Consider the following 16,820-nt stretch of genomic DNA (forward strand, 5'->3'; position numbering starts at 1 on the left):
CGATGCCTGAATCTCACATCGATGTTTCTCTCTCTCTCTCCCTCCCTTCCACTCTCTCTGAAAATGAATGAAAAAAATATCGTAGGGTGAGGGTCAAAAAAAAAAGTGCAAAAGTATATTTATTGAACTGAAAAACCAGTGGCTCTGGGCCCTCCCCCGAGGGCACTCTGCCCGCGGGTCCTGCACTCCTCCAGTCTCCAACTCCCCTGAGGGCGGCCAAGGGGAGGAAGAAGCACCTGCCTCTGGGAATGACCACCCTGGAAACACCGCTCAAAGGAGCCACAGGGAGCCCAGGGAGACCAGCAGAATGTAGCCGGTGAGGAAGACGGGGCTCAGGAAGGCGGAGTGGGCCCTGCTGATGAACTTCACGTCCCCGATCTGCCTCCGGATCCACTGGGTGAAGAGAGAGGTGCTGGTGTAGATATTCGGGTAGTGGTGCTGCTTGCAGCTGAAGCTCCAGCTCTCCACCCCCATCTGAACCCAGGTCTTGTTCACTTGGCAGACCATAGGGCTGCCGGAGTTCATCTGAGGAGGGGAAGAAGAGAGCCATAAGGGAGGCAGCGGGACGGTCTCAGCAGGAGGCCCTGGATGAACTTGCCCCTGCCTAGGCCATAGCCTTAGCCTGGGCTGGGCTAGGCCTCTGCTGTTCCTGATGATACAACCCGCACTGGGGCCCAAGGTCGGGACCACGCTAGCCTCGCCCTTCATTCTCCTGCTTACTCTGACCACAACTCCCTGGCCTCCTCCCTCTCCCCTCTCCTTAGCTCCTGGTAGGCCTCCAAGGTGGTGCCCTTGACCTTTCCCTTTCCTGCAATCCTGCTTGCAGAGTGAGCTATTGGAAATGCAAACCAACCCCTACTCTTTTTTGTGCAAAGCATGTATAAGAATAATGTTTACAACAGCACAGATCAATCAAAAGGTGACCTCTGTTATTTCTGCTCATGGTGGGTTTATGATCTTCCAAAAACTTTTACACTCTTCTGTACCATTAAGTTTCATAAATTAGAAAAACCAGAAAAATGGTTCTCTCTATATAGATATAGATATAAATGATAGAGATTTTTGTAAGATAATGCAAATCAAGATTTGCAGGATATAAGCTAATGAAGAGTGCATAAACACTTAAGGAAAAATAATAAAACTATACCTAAAAGCATAAAAGAAGACCTATAGGAATGAACAAAGATATCACTGTTCTTGGATGAGTCAACTTAAAACAAGGTAATAATATCAATTCTCAGCATTTGGCTTCCAACAGTATGAAAGGCTTGCTAACCTACCCAACCTTGCTGAAGATAACTAAATACACAAGATTTTTTCAAATTGTCACTTTAAATGCATAGCGAGCTGGCAAGAAAATAGACTCCCCAGAGTCCAAAACTCAGAAGAGGGCTGGAACCAAGAGCTTTGTCAGCAAAGCCCAAAAGATGGCTTTTGCTCCAAGGCCATTTCCCAAACCCAGTGACACTGAGCTTTGGTTTTCACAGCCTTGTTCATGGGTGCAGGAGATAAAAGGCAAAATCCTGGCTGCTCAAGGAGGGGAGCCTAAGAGGAAACCTCTAGCAAAAGGCTACACCTTCAAAAAAGGACCACATCTTCCAAGTGAGGTCTCTCAAGAGAATCAGCTGGGAACACCAGCCCTTATGTGAACTTGCAACTTGAATTCACATGGTCTGGGTGGTTCAAAAAACCTGAGCCAGAGGTGTGTGGGGTTTTTTACATTTCCAAATGTGTGCTTGCTTGTTTGCTTTTGTAATTAACTTCCAACTCAGTTTCTCTGTAGTCACAGAATTAGTTCTACAGTGATACCAGTTATATGGAATGTGTTAAGACTTGTTTGGTGGCCTGGTATGTAGTTAAACTTTTTAATGTTTATTTCATTATTTTCTATTTCTTTTTTAAAGCAGTGTTTAGAGGAAAATTTGTAGTATCAAATACTAGTACTAGAAAAGAAAAAAAAGACCAAAAATAAATTCTCTAGGTGTCCAACTCATGAAGTTGGCCTATGTATATATAAACATTTGATTTATGAGAGAAGAGGTGACAGTCAGTACAGAAAATGTTTTTTTCATTGAATGGCTTTGGGACAACTGGTAGTCCATACAGGGAAATAAATAAAAACAGACACTTCTCTTACACCAGCACAAAATGAATGCTTGTGAATTCAAGACCTAAATGTGAAAACCAAAATTTCAAAACTTTTAGGCAAAAAATATAGGAAAATGTCTTTATGACCCTGAGAAAAGGAAGGATTTCTTAAATAAGACACAAAAAGCATAAGTCTGAAAGGAAAGCATGGATATATGTTTGACTAATATAAAATCTAAATTGCTGTTTAGCAAAGGACAAGATAAAATGAAAAGATAAATCAAAAACTGGAAGAAGGTGTTTTCAACATACACAATGAACACAGAATAGAAAAAAAGGCAAACAACAGAAAAATGTGCAAAATATCTGAATAAGAGATTCATAGAAGAACCACCACAAATGGTGAAACATGAAAAGACACACAACTGTACTGGTAATTGGGGCCATGCACATTGCAACCACAATGGGATACTATCTCTCATCCATCAGAATGGAAAACATTTCAGTCTGACAATACCAAAAGTTGGCAAGGATATGGAACAATGGAATTCTCAAACACTACTGTAAGAGTATAGACTAATACAATCACTTTGGAGAACAATTTGGCAATGACTATTCTAGATGAAGGTTTTCACAGCCTTTGACTCACCAATTCTTTGCAGGCCACAGCCCATGGAGAAATTCTGAAACATGTCAATAGAGAGATGTGTGTAAGAATATTCAGAGGAGCAGACTTTGTGATATGAAAAAAATTGGAAACTACCTCAGTGTAGTAGAATGGATAAACTGTGGCATATTCACCAAAGTGAATATTGTAGATAGAGCTGATCGATGAATTAGAGCTGCACATATCACTATGGCACGTATCTCAAAAACGAAGTTGAACGAAAGATGCAAGAAGCAGAAGCATGTTTACAGAATGAGGCCATATATGCAAAACTGGTTTCGCCAGCACCTGGCTCAGATCCAGGCACGACTGATTGATGTTCAAACACACTCAAATGACCTTGGAAGTATTGCCACTAAGACCAGCATTGTGGACAGGAGCAGAATATTTTCACCCTGGTTTTACAGACTGGGAAGCTGAAGTCCTGAGAAGGGAGAACTTGTATAAGGTCTCATGTAAAAAGGAAGGCATGTCCCCAAAAGCCCCCTCCCTGCCCTGGGCCACACACTCCGCACCTGACAAGAGTCTGCGCCCCACTCTGAGCTGGCACACAGCATTTCTTTCCCGATAAACTTCTTCTGGCCCTTCAAGAAGAGGAACTGGTACTGCCGATCGCAGATCTGATGTTTTATTATCTTGACAGACACCTCCTGAAGACTATAGGGGGGCTTTGGGGTCACTAAAGAGAGAGATCTTGCCTCAGCATCCCTTCAACAATTTGGCACAACTTTATCTTGGGATTATCCTCATTCCCAGATGTGGGGAGCAGGGCCATTTCCTGGGGTGGTGATTTTTAAAGGCCCAGTCCATAGCCTGACTTTTGAAAAAGCCCAAGTTTATTAAAAAGGCTAAACAAAAGTTTCACAAGGGGCTTAGAGTGACATCCAGGCACTAAATGAGGAATTACTCCAGTAATTCAGGGTCCATGAGGGTGAAGGGCTGAGCACTGTCCCGTGGCTACCTGGCAAGGTGGCAAGACCCTAGAGCCCAGAGTGTAGCATCTCCTGGGAGTCAGGACCCCACAAAGGCTCTTAGATCCTAGAACCCCTGAGTGACACCAACAGGAGCAGACCTCCAGAAATTATTGGTATCTCAAGGTAACAGGTATTCGGCTGCCCAATGCCTCAGTACCTCCTAGACATGGCACTTGTGCCACCTCCAGACAGGGAAGCCCACTAATAGTCAAAGATTAATTTCCTACCATGCTGCAAGGGGATGGCTAGGCATTTTGTCCATGCAAGCCACGAGTGTCTTCTACACTAGAGCACTGTGTATACCTACCTACCAACAGAGGTCAGGAGAGTGTGCAGCGCATTAGGTGTTCAGGAAATGTTTGCTGATGGAGTGAATGAGTGAATGAAGGAATGAATGAATGAGCCCATGGCGAAGTTGTGTTCTGAAGAGGCAAGTGTTTTGGAAACTCTGCCTGCCTCCACTCACCTTTTGTGTCTGTACGTCCCCACACGATCGCCCAGCACGAGGTTCCAACAGATGGCCTGAGATTGGTGGTAGGTAGGCAAATAGGCTGGACAAGGGGGGACCAGAGGACGGGGTCCTTGAGCTTCAAGAGGGCAATGTCGTTGGCTATGAGGTTCTTGAAATTCTCATGAATCACAATGTGAGCAAGCGGGAGACGAGTGCCCTTTTCTGGGAGGTGCTGGACTCCCACCATCACAGAGTATTGGTCGGGATTCAGGGACCTGCAGGGCCATGGGTAGGAGGCTGATCACCAGCAGTAAGGCCGCTACTCCCAGAACCCCAGGTTCACCAGGGTCCCCCTGGGGACCAGCTGCCACCCTGACTGACCTCTCTAAGCAGTGCGCAGCCGTGAGGATCCACCGGTGGTGGATGAGGGAGCCGCTGCAGACGTACATGCCCAGGAACAGGATGCTCACCTGCCACGGCCACTTGCCTACCTCCACCAGCTTCCCCTTCACCACCTTGCAGGACATGTTGGTCTGACCACAGCCCCAGTAAAAGGGCTCTGAGGAAAGAGAGAGAGAAGGGGCCATGCCAGCCCCGTGCAGACGCTCAGGTGGCAAAGGCAGCCCTCAGACCCCTGTTCACAGCAGGTATGGAGGCAGAGGGAGCCGCCTTGCAGCTGTCCCAAGCAGCCACTGCCACATGGGCAGCTGGCAGGTGACCCAAGCCAGGGCTGCCCCACAAGAATACCCATGGTCAGTTCGGGTGTGTGCCCAGAGACCTTCTGCCAAGTGGGGCCCCATACTTTCCACTCCCAAAGAGTCTACTGAAAACTGGTATTGGATGCTGGCTCCACAGGTCACTTAAGCTCTCTGGGCCTTGGTCTCCGATGGTGAGATGGAGATGCTGGCAAAACACACCTCCCAGGGTGCGGATGTCAGCATCTGAACAGTGCCTTACGTAGCATGAGCAGTCATCTCATGTCATTGTCATCACAAGTCCTGGGTCTAGAGTGTGCCTCCCAAACAAGCTCATCTTTCCCATGGAAGTTAGCTTGTCCCCCAGCTTTTAATAAAGCTCTTCCCTCATGTTCATGTCACCCTGCAAACTGGAACTGCCTCAACATTGCCTGGGTCTCCAGGCTTCGCGCACCACGCAGTCTGGTGAAGATGTATCCATCAGGTGTGAGGACAACTGACACTGATACCCAGGTGAGCAGACCCTTCTTGTCCCTGTCCCATGTCCCAAAGCCCTACCTTCCACATAGAGTGGATTCCCGAGTCTGCCAAAAGCCAATGGAGATGTGACGCCCAGATCTGGCTCACATGCCATGGCAAGCCGGTGCCCAGCGCCGCTGGTCCTCAGCATGGAATGTAGGGGCAGGGTATCTCCAACATGCAGGAGTTCTAGAACTCGTGGTTTGTTTATTTAGGGTAACCAGGAGTGGGCCTCTGCCCCAGGGTTGCAGGCTCGCCCAGCTGGGACAGCATTAGGATGCTAGCAGAAAAGGGACAGTGTGGTCATGGTGAGGCCCCACCAGGGCACCACGTGACACTGCTGCCAAGCACCTCCCTAGATGGTGCTCCTGGGCCTGACCCTGAGCCTGGGACAGCACCTGGCATCTGGCCCATGACAGTGCCTCCTGGGCTCACCCTGGGCCTTGGAGGTATCTCTATGTGCCCAATCCCGAGCCTGCGACCGCAACAGGTGTCTGGCCTGTGAGGCATCCCTAATGCCCAATCCAAGCTTCTCTATGAGGCCCTTCTGATGGTCCTCCTGGAAGTAAGGAAACTGAGGCACAGAGAAAGGGATGGCTGTTGTGGGGGACTGAGCTGGAACTAGTTTCCCTTCTCTCCACAGGTTTTGCATTTTCCAGAGAGCTCCCCGAGCAGAGGGAGGCCGGGTGTTCTGGGCCTGGGAAGGTGGTTTCCTGAGAGGAAGCAGATGCAGGCCCAGGTCTTCATAAATCTGAACAATAAATTACATCTTGGGGCCCCTCCACATCGCTCCACTGAGGATCCCTCCCAAGGATCCCATGCTCCTCACACTGTCCACGAGGACAGCTGACTCCTGCCCCACCGCGTTGCCAGTGCTGTCGAGGACTTGGGGTAACAAGGTAGTTCACGCACTGCTGGGGAGATGGACTGGGGCCACCACTGTGGAGAGCTTCAGAATCATTTAGGGGAGCAGAGGATGTGCCCACCCCCCAGCCTGCAGCTCGGCTCCTGGCTGTGCCACCCGGCAACGGCCAGCAGTGCGCAGCAGGGGACACGGCAGCGCTGCCGGGCAGAGCCCGAGCGGAGCAACACACGACGGCCACCAAGGGCGGGATGGAGGCCGAGTCCTCCACAGCCACATGGGCAGGCAGTGACACGGGGAGTCTCAGAAACATATTTTCCAGTGAAAGAAGCCAGACACAAAAAGGTGCATATTATATGAAATTCAAAGACAGGCAAAACAAGCTACTTTTAGGGATACATGGTAGAGAATCGAGGAAATGATTATCCCTACAATCAGATTTCCTCTGGGAGGAAGTGGGGGGAGGACAAGGGGGAGAGGGAAATACTTTGGGGGAACAATCGATAAAACAATACAAGAGAATTGAATGAAGATGCATATCCACTATCACCACCAAGGTGAATACAAAAGAATTCTAAAAGTCAAAGATTTTTTTGTTTAATGTTTTTATTGATTTTTTAGAGAGAGAGGGAGGCAGAGGGAGAGAGAGATGGAAACACTGATGACAGAGAAACATTAATCAGCTGCCTCCTGCACGCCCCCTACTGGGGATCAAGCCCGAAACCCGGGCAGGTGCCCTGACCGGGAATTGAACCAGTGACCTCTCAGTGCCTGGGACAATGTTCAGTCCACTGAGCCACACCAGCTGGGCGAAAGTCAAAGATTCTTAAATCAGGCAGAAAAAAATCTACTCGCATGCTACTTATTAAAGACCCACCTAAAACAAAGTGACATGAAGCAGTTGAAAATAAAAAGCCAGGCAAAAATTATTAAGTCTACGGAAGCGAAAATAGAAGTGGCAATGTTAATCTCTAAAAATGTGACTCAGGACTAAAGCTTTAACCAGAAAAAGAAAGTTATTTTATGTTGGAAAAAGATTAAAGTTACAATGGCTATATAGCATCATAAAGTTCTGTTCATCAATAACATGGCATCGAACATGTAAAACGGAATCAACCAGCGCTACACGAGATGCTGAAAATCCGCACTTAGAGCGGGAGAGTCTTCAACCGACTCTGAGTCTTTGGGGAATGAACTCTCTATAAAAATCAGCCGCACACTCAACAACCAAAGAAACCACAGTAACTTCCCTAAATGTTGAACTAGCCCAGCTCACACTTTTTACCATGATGCAACAAAGCAAGGATTCAGTAACAAAATAGGAAGCAGAATAAACCAAATTATTTGAAAATTTTAAAATAAACTTTCTTAACTTATCTGAGGAAATAAAGACATTCTAAAAACTATTAGAAATTATTAGAAAATACTAATAATTAAAGTAATGAATAAAAAAACGTACTGAGTATGTTCAAGGCAAATACATAACCTTAAATTTATTTTCAAAAATAAAAATAAACTAATTAAATGCTCAAATCAAGAAACTATAAAAGGTACAAAATAAGCCCAAGGAAAATCTGTAGGAAACATGTACAAAATATAGAATTATATCCTAATTGATTAGAACAGCAGAATTAGAAATGAACTCTATGATATAAGCCAGGTCTTTGAAAAAACAAATATTAAATAGGACGAAGGCATATTTCATATTGATAGGGCATGCACCCCACCCAGATGGTATAGGAAGCATGAACCTTGCACTCCTAACAGAACAGCTTTGAAACAAAGCAAGAATTATTATAACTGCAAGAAGACAGTCTTAATTCCTGTGATAAATCTCTCCGAAATCAGAGGATTATACAGACATAAAATATTGGAAGTGTCAAGAGGATTTCAATAATACAATCGACACGCCTGATCCAACCCGTTTACAGCTAGAGCTCCCTTTCAAAACACACCACACTTCCGTTTCAAATGCACATGAAACAGTCACTAAAAACGACCAATTACTGGGCACAAATAAAACCTCAATCAATTCCGAAAGGCAGAAATAATTAAGTCCATATTGTGATGTAATTTTTAATAGAGAAAAAGAAGAAGCTTCTACCCTTCCCCCAAATTATCCATCAGGAAATTAAATAGCACCCTTCTATTTAACTCTTGGGTTAAATAAGAAATATAGTATGAAATTAAAAATATAAAAATGGCCTGGCCGGTGTGGCTCAGTGGTTGAGCATCAACCCATGAACCAGGAGGTCACTGTTCAATTCCCGGACAGGGCACATGCCCGGGTTGCAGGCTTGATCCCCAGTAGGGGGCGTGCAGGAGGCAGCCGATCAATGACTCTCATCATTGATGTTTCTCTCTCTCCCTTCCTCTCTCTAAAATTAATAAAAAATATTTTTTTAAAAAATACTTATATATAAATGAATTACTACAAAGTCAGTACGTATCAAATCCTATGAAATATAGCCAAAGTAAGACTCAGAGGAAATTTTATGAAATTAAGTGAAAATATTAGAAACCAAAGAAGTCTCTAATAATGAATTGAGCATGCTCAAGAAGTTAAAGAGTAAAACCAATCCCTCAAAAGTAAAAGGCTGGAATTACTAAATCTAAATGAGCTTTAATAAAATAAAATGAACAAATAGAAGCAGGTTTGATTATACTAAAACAGAAAGTTAGTCTGTACCATTCAGGAGTTCCCAAGTAAGAGAAACTTCCACTCAAACAGGCTTAAAATATTTGTCTCCTCTCTTCAGTGGTGGCCTCATTCTGAGTCGGTCCCCATGTTGAAAAATGTTTGTCAACAGTCCACATCTTTCCGCCTCCTACTCTACATTCAGAGAGAGAGAGTGTGTGTGTGTCCTCTAACCATGCCCGATGCTGACTGGGACAATCCACCAGTACCCCAGGCAGCTGGGGTACTGGACCTTGCTGACTACAGGAAGCCTATGAGCCACCCCTCCTGGGAGTTGGGAATGTGATAGCTGCCCCCTGAAGAACCTGAGCAGCATGGCAGAGGGCGTGGGATGCTGACCAGGACCTGGGGTAATAGGTGGGAAGGATGGATACCAAAAAGCTAACCAACAAAAGTACACCAGATGGTTTTTTTGAAAACATCTAAGAAATAGACGAAAATCTGGATTTAGGCAATATTTTTTTTTTTTAAGGAAGAGAACAGTTTTTGCTACCATTTAACAAAACATAACATAAAGCTGATTGAAACAGTACAGCACTAACCCAGGGACAAACAGAACAGTGGACAAATAATAAAGATTTCAAAAAACATACCCACGAGTATATTGAGAGTTCATTAAATATGGACATTCAAATCAGCAGGCAAAGAGTGGACCCCACCAAAACCAGTCTCAATGGAGCTGGTCCTCCAGTTGGAAACAGATCCCCACCTCACACCATACATACACAGAAATTTCAGACAGATTATACAGTTACTCAAACTATAAAGTTATCAAAATATTAAGAGAGATACAGAAAGACAGCTTTTGTCATGTGGGGATGGAGAAGGCCATGTTAAGGAACACACAAAACTCATAAAGGAAGTAAAGGCTGATTTGACTCTGTTACAATTTTTAAGTCTTTATGGAAACATTACCCATTCATTCCACATATTTCTAAAAACAAGTGGCTCACTGTAGAAAATATTTGTAAAACTTAGAAAGGCTTAAATTAATACTCAGAAAAGATGAAGATCTTCCATCAGAAAAGATAAGTCACCCAATTTTCAAAATAGGTAAAGTACGTGAACAGAGGACTTTTATTTTATCTTATTGTCGACAGTATTGAACAGAGAATTTACTAGAGAAAAGGTATACATGTGTTTTTCAATAAACACATGAGAAAACACTTTTCTGATCAAGAAAACACAGAACAGCAATGCTATAACTTTTTACCACTGGATGGACAGTTTTAAAGATTAATGATGTCCACATTCAGCAAAAGGGGAAACTCGTTCTAGAATACTTCAGGCGTGAATGTGAACTAGTAAAATTTGGAGGAGGGGTGAATTTGATAATATTCATCCAAAATGATTAAATTTGTGTTTCCTTTGACTGTCCCCACCCCACCCCACCCTGTGCATGCAGGAGGGTGTTCAGGACTGTCGCAATGCTGACAAATCAGAAATAGCCTAAAAAATGGGCCAAGGTTAAATAGCCTCCAGTACATGGCACAGACACAGGCGTGATGTAAAAGTACACTCTAGGTACTGACATGGGCTTTCGAGGCATCTAATTTTTTTTAAATGTAGTTATGAATAATACATATATTTTAAATCATTTATTTACAATCATAAAGATACATTATTTAGGGATGCTATTGATGATTACTTCTGGTTAAGGGAGCAGTACTGTGGTGGGATGGATGAGAGGGGGAAGTCTTTACATGTATTTCTGATTTTTTTCACAGGGTCGTATTCAGATATTGCTTATAATTTTTTTTAATGTGAAGAAAAAATGTAGCCATGAACATGTAATACTTCGTAATCCCCATTTTTAAATACCATTAGAAAAACTAAAAGCCGATTTGGAGCGCTGTAGGTCCTTCCTACTGTCAGCCTACAGGGAGTGTTCCAACGGCTCCCTCCCAGCACGCCCACTTCACAGAGGAGGAGACTGGGGCCTCGAGCCCTTTCCCTATGCCCTAGCACCAGTGATATAGCAAAAACCATCAGTCCCCACACGGGAAACCACCTGGTAGAATTAACCCCGGGAGACCCTGCTCTCCCACCCCCAACAACCAGGGCCACCCAGAAAAGAGAACAGAACCAGCTCACGTTTGCACAAATTTAATCGCTGCTGTTCTGGGCCCCAATTCCAGAGCCCTTCTAGGCCACGCCTCCCTTCTCCTGGTCACCGAAGGCCTAGTCATCCACCGCATCCCTCCCTACTGGGATGCCAAAGCAGGACCAGGTCTCCCAGAGGCCACTCTGTCCCCACCTTGACTCTGGTTGAACACGGATGCATGACCTTGGTCTAACCTTGACCTGGCCCCATTCAGCAGAAGCAAAGCAGGAAGGAGGGAGGGGGCCGATCAGGGGCCCAGCTGGGGCTGCAGCAGCCAGGACAGGAGAAGGAGCAGCGTGGAGGTGCAGGGGCCTGAGAGAGCCCGGCTGCTCATTTGACTCTTGATCCACTTGCTGTATTTGGTGACGCGTGTGTACACACCTGGATCCCGTGCTTTGGCACAGGCCTTCTCCCAGGACAACACCCCAGCCAGGATCCATCTGTCCTCGACTTCGCAAGCCAGTGGGCTCCCAGAATCCCCCTAGGCAAAGAGAGAGGTGTGACAGAGGCTCTGGGCCCAGATGGGACCCAGGGAATCCAGAGGACCCAGAATGCCCACCCTGAGTTCCGCTTGGAAGATCCTTTTACCCTTTCAGGGTCTCACTACCTGGGGACCTCCTTCTGCTCCATAGTTTGAGACCCTGTCCCAGAATATTAGGCAAAATCGAAGTCACAGGGGAAGAAGGATGGGTGCAGAGCACTGCCTGGTAATGGCGATGAGGTGGGAGGCCAAGCAAACCCCTCCCCGGTGAACTTCCCCCCACCTGGGAGTTGTTCCCAACAAATGGAGAGCTCCCAGAACCTCCCCGAAACTCACAGGGCACAAGTTTTCTCCATAATTGGTGGCACAGATCATGTCCCTCGTGACGAGGGGGAGGACGCGGGGGATGCGGGACCTCTTTCGGTAAATCTGGTCACACCTCTGGTTGTCCATGACAAACACCTCGGCCTCCTGCAGCTGTGGCGTCAGCGTGGCGTTGGCTGTGGGGAAGCCCAGGGGGTTGGGAACTAACCCCTCACTCCACTCGCCCTGGCCTTTCCCCAGTGTCTTGTCACCTCCATCCCAGAGAGTCGCCCAAGCCCCGTCCCCTCACAGAGCTCATCCCACACCCCTGGCAAGTCTTTCCCAGTGAGGCCGCACCCCCTCCACACTCAGAGATGAGCTCCCTGCAGGCGGGGCGCGTGTTCCCAATGCCCGGGGTACACGCTGGCAGATGCTCGCGTGTGGCAGATGCTTGAAGTCTGTCAAGTGAACAGATGAGTGAGTGAGCAAATTTGTGACTCCCTGACTCGGAGCTTCTGTGAGGCGAGTGATCGTGCCCTGCCCCGGCATGGCTCGGCCTGGAGGAAGGCCCACAGCGATGGACAGGGGTTCCCACGTGAGGAGCAGGCCTAACACATCCAAGGACCAGGGGCCAGAGGTAACGGTGACCACACAGAGGAGGCCACGAGCTTCCTGAGGGGCGCCATAGGGGGCCCAGCAGGCAAGACCCCAGGAGGAACTGACTGCACCCTCTGTGGTACCGCACCCCACCCCCAGCCCATCCTGCTCACCTAAGAAGCGCTTCTTGGCCTGGCCCCAGCCGGTCACCCAGCACTGCGTCCCAATTTTCAGGTTGTAGCTGGACTCCGGGAGGCAGATGGGCTGCATGTGCTTGCTGAAGGTGACAGGAGTGTGAAGCCGGAGAAGGGCAACATCGCCCATGGTGAAGGTCCGGCCCCAGTACTTGGGGTGCACAATGATGTCCCTCACAAGGATCGAGATGTCCGTCCTGGGGTACGTGGGCTTCAGCTCAGAGGTGCCGAGAGTCACTGAGTACTCTTTGGTGCTACAGGAGACACAGAGCCGCACCTGGTAGATGTCTGGGTCCCAAGCTGACAATGCTCCTACCTCCGCCAAGGACCCTCTCCCGCAGCAGACGCCCTGCTAATCCAGCCTGGGGGCCGACGGAGTCAGAGCTGTGAATGCCTCCCCATCCACCGTTCAGGTTGATTCAAGGTGGCCTGGTCCACGTGTTGTGTATGTAGGAGTTGGTCTACATGTATGTTTTGATGTGTGAGGGGTGGAGGTCCATACTAAGTTCGTCCGTTACCCTGTGTGGCATTTGGTTTTCGTTGCGTGGGGCTCCTGGCCCCCTGTGAGATCCTGAGCGTGACTCCCCTGTTCGAGACATCCCTTCCCACTCCTCCTACTTTCCCACTCTCATGTGGCTTCACAGCAGAACCGAAGAAGCTGGGCCAGGCCTATTGCAGCCCCGGGTCTCCAGGCCCCGGACGCATGGGCCGCACTCACCCTTGGATGCAGTGGGCGGCGGTCAGCACCCATCTGTGGTCAATGAGGACCCCTCCGCACACGTGCTCATTTTCCACTCGGAGGCTCGCCTCCCAGGGCCAGTGGCGGGCCATGTTCACATCCTCCGACCACCAGGGTTTGCCACAAGCTTTAGGAACAAACGTGCCAAGGAGACACAGTGACTACACAGAGGAAGATAAGTATGGCAGAGACCAAGATACCCCTGGGACAACGTGCACAAGGCTGCAAACGCCTGACAGGGTACAGCCTGGGCTGAATCCAAAGAGGCTCTGTGTTCCCACGGGAGGCCCTGATGTGCTTTCCTCCACACTGTTAGGTCTGTGTGTCCTGGCAGTCACAGGCTAGCCTTTAGAAAGCAGGCCCTGGTCCTGGCCAGTTTGGCTCAGTGGTTCGAGCGCTGGCCCACAGACTGAAGGGTCTGGGGTTCAATTTCGGCCAAGAGCACATACCTCGGTTGTGGGCTCGATCCCTGGCCCTAGTCGGGGCACGCGCGGGAGGTAACCAATTGATGTGTCTCTCTCACATCAATGTTTCTCTCTCTCTCTCTCTGTCTCTCTCTCTCTATCTCTCTGAAAAGCAATGGAAAAAATATCCTCAGGTAAGGATTTAAAAAAAAAAAAGTAAGCAAGCAGGCCCTTGACACTGAATTCCTGCTTCCTACAGACCCATCAACACTGTACGGTGACCCTCTGTAGAACATTCCCTCCCGGGAACTGAGGCTCTTCTGCAGCAGGGGCTCACCCTACCTACCTGATAAGTCATCATCTTCTATGTAACCTGGAGGAGAAAGGGCAGAGATGGAGAGACAGGTCATGACAGGAGACAGCGAAGAGGTGCGTTTTCATTAATTAGTTCACTTATTCATTCACCAAGCATTTCCTAACCTCCCACTCCATTCCCAGCCTGGAGCCCAGAGCCGGTGAAGACAGAGGTAAGCAGACAGATACGTGCTGTATTTGTCCTTAAGGACCATGCTGGTGAGCAGGGGAGACAGAAGTAAGCAAATCACCTGAGGGACAGCAATGCAGGGCTAGGGCCACCGATGTCAGGTGGGCCCAGAAGTAGTAGCAGAGGGGCTCTGGCAAGAGGGGTTATTGTGCCAGGACTTAAAGAGGAGAGGGTAAAACAAAAGTGAGAAGTGACAATGACATTCCATACAAAAGAAAGACCCTGGTGTATGCCCGAGGCTCCGGAGGACAGGGGGCAAGGCCTGTGATGGTAAGAAATGATGCCAGGGGAGTGGAGACAGGGAGAGGGAGGCCAGTGGAGCTGCGACACGGTTATGCTTGCATTTCGAAGGCAGCAAGGAGAGTAGATAGGAAGGTGACAAGATTGAGGGCAGCGAGATCCCACCGGAGGCTCTGCAGAAACCAGGCAAGAAATGCAAGGTCTGAATGGAGAAGCGGCAGTGAGAACAGACACGGAGAGCCAGGTGAGCGACCTGGAGGTGGGACTTGGGGAGAAGGCTGAGTCTAGGATAACTCCCCTCCCCATTTCTGACTTTAGAGACGAGCGGCTGCTACCCACTGAGTTAGAGAACAGAGTCAGAGAACCCAGACTGTAGGGAGCTGAGGGCCTCCCAAGCAGCTGAGATGCTTCTGGGTCACTCAGGTGGAGATGCCCAGGAGGCGGATGCTCATCCAGACACGTGAGGCAGTGTCGCATAAATGGCAGCTCACTGCCCGGGGCAAGTGAGTTCACCCAGGGAGCAGTGAAGAGGGGACCCGACAGCACCTTAGGGAACACCAATACGTCAGGGATGAACAGCACGGCGGCTGGGAGGGACCGAGAGGAGAGGAGAGGTGAGGGTGGGGAGAATTGAGACAGGCTGAGCCTCTCTTAGATGGCTGGGGAGTTCCTTCAGTCACTTTTTGAGCCTCTCCTAGATAAGATTAAAGTTTCTCTTTGGTGAAAAGGTGAAGGGATTAAGAAGTACAAGTTGGTAGTTACTGAACAGTCACAGGGATATAAATTGCAGCACAGGGAATTCGATAATATTGTAATGACTATTTACGGTGCCAGGTGGGTACTGGAAATATCGGGGGGGGGGGGGGATGCTCTGTAACGTACATGATTGTCCAACCACTATGCCGTGCATCAGAAACTAATACAAAAGGATATCGACTGCAGGCTTCAAGTGAAAAATAAAAATTTTAAAAATTAAAGTTTCTCTTCGGGCACTCCCCAAACCAATGTGTCTGCACCCGCACCAGGCAATGCCAGACCCCCGCTGGCAGCCGTCCAGGGGCCGTGCTCTCTGTCAGGGTGCGCTCCCCGGTGCAGCCAGGCCTCCCTTCCTCCTTTCCCTCCCTCCCCTTTTCAGTAAACTTCCTTTTGAATCTGTTTGGCCTCCTCTCTTGATTTCTATCCTGGGATGGAAACAAGAACCCCTTCACCAGTGACAATATAAGGAGAGGTGTCCGGGGGTCTAGAGAGAATGAAAAAGGAGGGAGTAGGAAGGTCGCGGACAGTAAGGCAGGCAGACGTGCCAGGGACGGGCTAAGGATTGAGTGGGGAGTAAGGAGGCACCGGAAGGAAGCGTGAAGTGCAAATGCTTATTTTGAGAAAGCTGGCAGTGAGGGGAAAGAGACGGAAGAAACAATGCAAGGGGAAGGGTCTAAGAGAGGCTGCGGAGGGAGCGCAGGGGGCGCCCCGCGGTCCGCGGCTGGGCCAGCAGGCTGACCTTGAACAGGGGGCTTGTCTCTAAATGGGTGAGGACAGTGTGGAGTAGTCAGGTTTGGAGGGGCCCCTGGGGGCTGGAGGGAGCCAAGGCGACAGCACCCGAGGGCCCGTGTCCACTGAGCGAGCCAAGCAGCCGCCCGTGAGGCAGGCGCACTGGGCTGGAAAAGAGGGTCTGGGTAGAAGACGGATTTTGGATTCATTCTTTAGATGGGGACCACACGCCTAGGGGCCTCCAGCGGGCCCGCTGCCTGGGAAGCTCAGAGCGCCTGGGGGTGAGGGGCAGCATCAGAGGCCTGAGGATGCCGTCAGGACGGTGGCTGGGTCTTAGCCAGATGGTCCGCACTGACCGGCTGGGAGAAAAGTCAGGGGTGCCCCCCCCCAGGAGGCTGCAGGACGTGGGGCCTGAGGAAGGAGGCCAGAGAGGGCGGCAGGCTGGCAGCCCTGGCGAGATTCCGGGAGGGGCAGTGGAGGAGAGGTGACCGGGGGTGAGTGGGTCACAGAAGCCCAGCGGGCTCCTCCCAGCCTCCAGGGCGGTTTGGGGTGGGGAGGGGGAAGGGCGGCAGGAGGGGAGAGGGCGGAGGGGTGGGAGGGGGTGGGGAGGGAGGCGGGACCAGCCGCCTCACCCGAGTCCAGCAGCGGCGGCAGCAGCAGCAGCAGGAGGCTGCAGCCCGGGCCTCCAGGCCCAGCGCCCAGGCCCCGCAGCGAGGTGGCCATGGCCCCGGAGCGTCACCTGGCGACGGCAGGGACGCGCAGGCGCCGCCACGCG

General features: G+C 49.3%; 1 protein-coding gene across 1 annotated transcript; it reads right to left on the reverse strand.

Moving 5' to 3' along the window:
• Window positions 1-101: 101 nt before the first annotated feature.
• Window positions 102-16,776, reverse strand: LOC308567881 (serine protease 46-like). Its single transcript, XM_081159968.1, has 10 exons — window positions 16,678-16,776; window positions 14,123-14,149; window positions 13,352-13,499; window positions 12,613-12,887; window positions 11,876-12,039; window positions 11,440-11,539; window positions 4,562-4,739; window positions 4,196-4,455; window positions 3,271-3,434; window positions 102-525 (listed from the first exon to the last, which is right to left on the reverse strand). The coding sequence occupies exons 1-10, from the start codon at window positions 16,766-16,768 to the stop codon at window positions 271-273; spliced, it is 1,662 nt and encodes a 553-aa protein (XP_081016094.1). The 5' UTR covers window positions 16,769-16,776; the 3' UTR covers window positions 102-270.
• Window positions 16,777-16,820: the final 44 nt, after the last annotated feature.

The sequence above is a fragment of the Miniopterus schreibersii genome, assembly GCF_964146895.1.
Source record: "Miniopterus schreibersii genome assembly, chromosome: 15".
NCBI lineage: Eukaryota > Metazoa > Chordata > Mammalia > Chiroptera > Miniopteridae > Miniopterus > Miniopterus schreibersii.

Excerpts from the sequence above, each read along its gene's own strand:
- LOC308567881 (XM_081159968.1), bottom strand. The coding sequence starts at position 16,768 with ATGGCCACCTCGCTGCGGGGCCTGGGCGCTGGGCCTGGAGGCCCGGGC. Across the intron at positions 12,040-12,612 it reads GGCCAAGAAGCGCTTCTTAG|CCAACGCCACGCTGACGCCA; the intron begins GTGAGCAGGATG and ends GCTTCCCCACAG. Across the intron at positions 4,456-4,561 it reads GCTGCGCACTGCTTAGAGAG|GTCCCTGAATCCCGACCAAT; the intron begins GTCAGTCAGGGT and ends ATGGCCCTGCAG.